Source organism: Amphiura filiformis, chromosome 6 (assembly GCF_039555335.1).
Source record: "Amphiura filiformis chromosome 6, Afil_fr2py, whole genome shotgun sequence".
Taxonomy (NCBI): domain Eukaryota; kingdom Metazoa; phylum Echinodermata; class Ophiuroidea; order Amphilepidida; family Amphiuridae; genus Amphiura; species Amphiura filiformis.
In genome coordinates, this window is record NC_092633.1 from 33,172,809 (window position 1) to 33,179,265 (window position 6,457).

The 6,457-nt window shown below is 37.9% G+C and overlaps 1 protein-coding gene and 1 long non-coding RNA gene across 2 annotated transcripts in view; both read right to left on the minus strand.

Annotated features, from left to right (window-relative positions):
* The window catches only part of LOC140155300 (low-density lipoprotein receptor-related protein 4-like), a 75,711-nt gene extending 73,609 nt beyond the window's left edge, over positions 1-2,102 (minus strand). Inside the window, exon 1 of the mRNA XM_072178075.1 lies at positions 1,889-2,102. Coding sequence (XP_072034176.1) covers positions 1,889-1,937 — 49 coding nt within the window. The 5' untranslated portion in view covers positions 1,938-2,102. The remainder of the gene's footprint in view (positions 1-1,888) is intronic.
* The window catches only part of LOC140155304 (uncharacterized), a 366,814-nt gene that overhangs the window by 320,474 nt on the left and 39,883 nt on the right, over positions 1-6,457 (minus strand). The window lies entirely within an intron of this gene.

A 6,457-nucleotide genomic window follows, 5' to 3' on the forward strand; every position in this document is an offset into this window, starting at 1 on the left:
AAATTTTCAAAAATGCCAAATAATTCATTATTTTCAAAGCATCAGTGTTTTCACCAGTTTCAGCAATTGGAAACATATTTTGTTTGTAAAACATAAATATCCATAACTTGGAAGCAAGCAAAACCAGGCTCTTTTCTAACTTTTCTAGTCCCTACCTTTCATGAAAATTTCTTCGTCGCATTTATTTCCATTTTGCTTTAAATCAACACGCATTTTAGGTCAATAATGAAATCTGATGAAATAATGAAAAATGGAAAAGTCACCTCACCAACCTGGAAAAAAAAGTGACGATAAACTCGGAATTGACTTTCATGGGCCTTGTAGAACAGGATTGATAAAATACACAATGCCAATTTTAATGCTAAAATGGCAAAAAAGAGAGAGCTAATTTTAGTTAATTATAACAGGTGGTTTTGCAGCAGCGGATCAAAAATGTGACAAAGAAAGAATGTTCATGATGTTGTCTCATCCTTTATCCATCTTGCTCTTCTGAGTGACTCATGATATGAGTTCCATTTTTGGCGAAAATGAAATATCAAGTCATGTTTCCCCGCTCCAAAGCAAATGGATCAAATACAACATCAACTGCTTGCGAAAGCCAAGAAAACTGGTCTTGACTCTTGAAAAGCATATCAACCCTGAATAATTAACCAACCTTGTGAACCTTTTCAATCATCATTAATTCTAGAATCTGTGACAGAACTAAAAGACTAGTTTGAATCTGATGTCAATCAAACTCCCTATACGACCTTTGAATGGTTAGTACTAGTAGTAGCACATAAAAGGAAGCTTGATTCAGGTGGTGCCTTCAATCATTGGAGAAAAAAAAGGATTTTGCAGAAAATGGTGAAAAAAATTGCACTATTACTTTTGGTTTAAAATAAAGTTGAATTTCGATCTTTCAAATTGTTCTTTCAAATGATTACTTGTGCTGAAATATGTGTGGAAATTTTGACTTTCATCCCTTGGATGGGGAGCAGAATTGATGCTGAATTGGTCAATTATGGCGTTTATACCGGTACTGCTAAGGTCGAGTTTGAAGTTGATAAAAGTCGTTGTTGAAAGTTCTTTCTGAAGTTGAGTTCAAAACACGACAACCCTGTTTACAGAAAAATTACAAATAAAGTCAAGTTCAAATTTGACTAAAGTCGACTTCAGGCTATGACTACATGTATGTGTACGGGGTCCAAGTTTAGATCAGTTAATTATCCCTGAATATTTATGAGTCTTACTTTAATTTTGTAATTGTATTTCAGCCCCAAACAGATGTAGATGTAAACACAAATTTGAGTACATAATAATAATACACATGGAGTTAGAAACATCTAGAAAGCAAAACCTCTAGCAAAACAAATACTTGCAAAATCCATGTCCTGGCACTCTCAAACAAAATTTATATAAATTTTAAAAACAGTGAAGGGTTTACTACTAGTAAAAATACAATATAGGCACAAAACGGTGATTACCATGAATCTTGATCCACAATAGTGACAACATGCATAGCTAGGTCTCAAATAAGCAAAACATTTCCAGAATCCAGTAATATTTAGCGATAAAAGTATTTCATTCATGAATGTCATTCTTGACTTCAGTCAGTGGTAGTACATGTACAAAAAAATGTGTAGTGGTCTGAATTGATTGTTTGATTTTTGTCACTCTTGAATCTTGATCAATAAGCAAACTTAAATCGCACAATCCTTATCATGTACTCTACAATGTTTGGAGACATAATTTAAAAATTGCAATGTATGCCATTTATAAGGCTGCAAAAAAACAAACGAGAGTCGTGTACCCAAATCCTATAGTACAACACCAGTACTATGAATATGAGCTGTTGCTGCTCCTCTTGCTAGTCCCATTTCATAAACAAATTTGATCGAAAACTTACCTAAAATAACGCTCAGTAAGAAGATCGACACCTCTTTCAAAGCCCTCATGTCGCTAGATTATTCATTATTAATTCCAAATAAAGTTAATTTCCATGGGTTTACAATCCAATTTTCGGTTCCCGTAGTATAATCGTTCAAGAAGTTGTGTTGTGTTTACACCTCATCTAGGCACCATTGATGTCCTCCTATACCATACGTACTGTACACCTGTATGGGGACTTACTTGCCACTGGATTTACGCATAAATTTGCATTGGTGCCCATGCAATCCCCTTTGGGTTGGTTCATTATTGGTAAGAGGGGTGAGAATGAATATGTTTCTTATTCCCTCGTCACTTTTAGGCCTACTAGGCCCTAGTAGTGCCAAAAATCATGGGGGCTGGCGTAAAACGGGGAGGGGGAAAAGGATGGGGTGCGACAAGAATTTTTTTGGCCAGCTTAAGGGGAGGGGGGTTGGTACACATTCATGATACTTTAAAAAAATATGATACTTAAAGGCCCATTCAGTGATTTGCTCATCCGGACGATCGTAAAAATCATCAAAATTCAGATTTTGGTACCTTTGTAATTGGCATAGATGTGCTAACATAGCCTGCTAGTGGTTCGGTCGAAAGCCGTGTATTTTAGACAAAATAAAGCATTTGCATGATACTGGACTTTTGATACTGACAGTACAAAAAGTCCGACTCGAGATCGAAAGAAGCTCACTCTCCACGTACCAACACGCGTTGCGTATTGTTTCTACTACTTATTACATCAGTAGCTACTATTTTAAACAAAATACACAATTTTAACTGTTTTTCATATTTGAATTGACCGTTAGTTTGCCTCGGTGACCTAACTGACCTTTAATTGCTTATTTTGTTTTCTACTACAAAAATTAAACGTCTGTTTTAAATCAATTTAGACTCTACTTCCCCGTGTTAGAAACACTGGACTAGGAAGTTTTTCCAGTCGATTGGTGGCGCACTGTACGAAAATCTCGATTTTCTCGAGTCGATCTGAGTTGAAGTAGAAAACCTTTCTAAAACTTCTGTTTTTTGACTAATTTGTCGATGTATTCAGGGGAAAAGTGGTTTAATGAAATTCTGTAGACTTATTCTTTATTTCTAAGCAACTCTGACAAATTTCCATTTTTTTTTATGTTCCTGTGAAATCACTGAAAGGGCCTTTAAAGGAGTATTTCGTGATCCTAGCATCCTCTTTTTATGACATTTTTCAGTACATATCCACGAAAAAAGCATATTCCTAAAATTTCAGTTGATTCCGATATTGCGTTTGCGAGTTATGTATAATTATGTGTATTTATACACTGCGCCATAGACAATACGGTGTAATTTCGTTCTGGTGCAACAAAACGAAATTCAAATTTCACGATATCTCTGCTAAACGAATTAATCTGCAAGAAATATTTTGTACATAAACATTATGTAGCCAAAGGTTTCCAGTGATATCAAAATCTCAACTTTTTTTGAGAAAAGTGGGGGGATGAGGCTGTGGATCACGAAATGCCCTTTAAAAAAACCCGCGTAGGCCTATAATAGGCCCTATAGTCCTATAGCGTATAGCCTAGGCTAACTACCATAGTTTGCAAAATAATTCAGATCCCAAAAATTTGTCATAGGGACTATGTGCAGACTGGGCAAAGACCTGTTGGCAGACCGAAGCCTGCAAGCGATTTTTGGGGAGGCCGAGAGAACTTCAGCTTGCCTCCGGCATTGTAGTTTTGCTGTGAATGGCTTTGTTGGTGAATCATTAGGCCTATGCAGCAATAAAAGCTAGGATACATTAAGGAAACTTAATGCAAATTGTTGAAAAAGGGGGTCATTGGGTGGCAGATTTGAAAAAAAAAGCGGTCATTGGTTGTAAGCTGATGAAAAAGGTCTATTGACAGGCACATGACGCGTACCAATATATGGGAGTGCCCCCCGGAGTGCAGTGCCCCAGTTCATTCTTGCCCCTCCCAGCCTCCCTGGTTCGAAACTATATATTTCTCTAGACGATTAACCAAAATTTGTAACCCCGGTTGTAACGTATTGGCTTATAACGTGCATCTGGCCCGGATTTATTTGGTCCTTTTTTTAAAAAAATTTTAGCATTAAAATAGCAAATTTATCCCGGTGAAATCATTCGAGTAGCGGGTAAGTGCACGGGACGGTTTTGAAATTTGCATAACCTGTCAAGAAAAATAGGCCTACTTAAGATGTAGGTCCTAGGGGGCCAATACATTTCATATTTTTCTTAAATCTATACATCGTACTATATTTTTGAAATTTAGTTGAACATCCCTAAAACGAAATGAACTTGTCCGATAAACTTAATCTTCTTTAAAGATGGCGCTGTTTACATTTAAATCCAGCCCTGTCCAGGTCCAGGCCAGGCTCGCTGTGTAAATCAGACCGTATAGGCCTACTTGTATCACTGGGGGATGGATGATCCCCGGCTGGATCTTGATCTGGAAATTCAGGACTGGATATCTCTTCTCGGGAACGACGCGTCGCAATTGACCAGAAATTAGCCCGGGACACACCGACATCGCCTGGCTAATAATTATTTGGCACACCAGAGATACTAAAATCAATACCCGGGATCGATACACGTGAATGTGATATGCACTATTTTGATATTCAGACGAAAATCTTTCACCGGGGTAGAAAATGATGCCTATCTCCCGCAAAACGATTTCGTCTAAAGAAACCAGATGTGGTTCCTTGCACTTGAATATATGTGTTGAACAGATATGATAGTCGTTAGCTTGCGTCTTGAGAAAGAAGCGAAGTTGCGTCTTGAACTCAAAAACTGACAATAATTCTGATTTTATATGTGCCGAACTATATAGCGCAGTATATAGGCCAATCGAGTGTGGTAGTCTAAAAGCATATGACCATGCTCGACTCACACACAGCGAGGTCATTCCCCGGGCAATTGTCAGTAGCCTTAGTCAGATGTCCTTCGGCCCATTATGCGTCTTAAAACTATTAAACAGGTCGGAACAAAATGGTCATGCGTGGCGGTGGATTCAACCTACCATGGCGATTTCTGCCATGAAGATGTCGGGGCGATGACACTGTGCGGGATGTAGGCCAATGGAATGGATTACATAAATCATGGATCGACGTGGCCACACTGAAAAAAAAAACCCAATCATTTTCAGGCGGCTCTTTCGGATTAGATCTTAGTGGAAATTTGGAAAATTAAAAAAAAGTGGTTTAGATTAGAAGATCGGGTGCTTTTTGAGAATTAGGCCTACTACCTGAAAATTGTTAATTTTTATCTTTAGGTCTCTTTCTCGTCAAATCTGGATTATTTTGGGATGAAATTTACTGGGTCCCCCAGCCGAAACTTGAGTTTCCTGCCTGACTTCAGTAGCATCTCAGTCATGTTTTTCTTTGGCACCCCGAAGTTGTTCAAGTTTCTCAAGTTGGCTCTTCGATGACTCGTAGGCCTATTAAAGTCAGTGTCGTAGTGCCATCCGGGGGACCATGGTGGGGGGGCTGGACACCGGGCCTGGAGGATGGGGCACAGCGGTCGTTTTCCGGCAATTTTCCTTTTGGATTTTCTAAATTTTCAAATCAATGGGGGGGGGGGGGTACCGGGTACGCAGTGCCACCGAACTTGTACGAGGAATGTCCTTCTGATAAGCCTAATGTTTTAATTTTTTCAAAATTTGGTGAAGGCCCTTATTATTTGTTAGTAAGTTGTTACAAATTTACCATTCATTTGTGTAAAACTAAAATTTTATTTCCTCAAAGCCCCATCACCCCTAGCATGAAGAAGGGGTTTGCAATGTTTTTACAAAATGATAACCAAGAACTTCTCATCAGTGCAGAGTAACCGTGACCTGATTGACAGCATCACTCCTCCACATGAAAATGTAGATTTTGATAGGCCCTATCACTATCAGGTGAAAGCTCATATTTTTCTCATTAACATTAGGCGTTCCGAAGAAATCATCAAAAACTGTGAAATCTTCTGAAATACACCGATTTAGAACTCCTAATTTTAATAATGAGAAAAATAGGATCGTTCATTTCATATTAGTTTATTTACAGGATCATGTTTGTTATACTGTAGACTACCAGTATCACGCTGTATAAAAAAGGAATTAGTCAATACAAGGAACATTTACGTGTTCTTTTTTATGTGAATTGAAGGGACGACATTTAAAAGGGCATTTCGTGATCCACAGCCTCATCCCCCCACTTTTCTCAAAAAAAGTTGAGATTTTTATACCACTTGATACCTTTGGCTACATAATGTTTATGTACCAAAAATTTCTTGCAGATTAATTCGTTTAGCAAAAATATCACCAAGTTTGAATTTCGTTCTGGAATAAGCTTTTTTCGTGGATATCTACTGAAAAATTTCATAAAAAGAGGATGCTAGGATCACAAAATCCAAATATATCAGGTCACTTCTCTTTAGCATGTCTTTTCATCGCAACAATTTTAGAAACAAAGTAAGGGAGCAAATAAGGAAAATAACAAACATATTTCAAAATCTCCAATTCGGCGAGGGCAGGGACGCGACGATAGCCTATACGGGCCTGCATGTTATTTATTTTTCTTG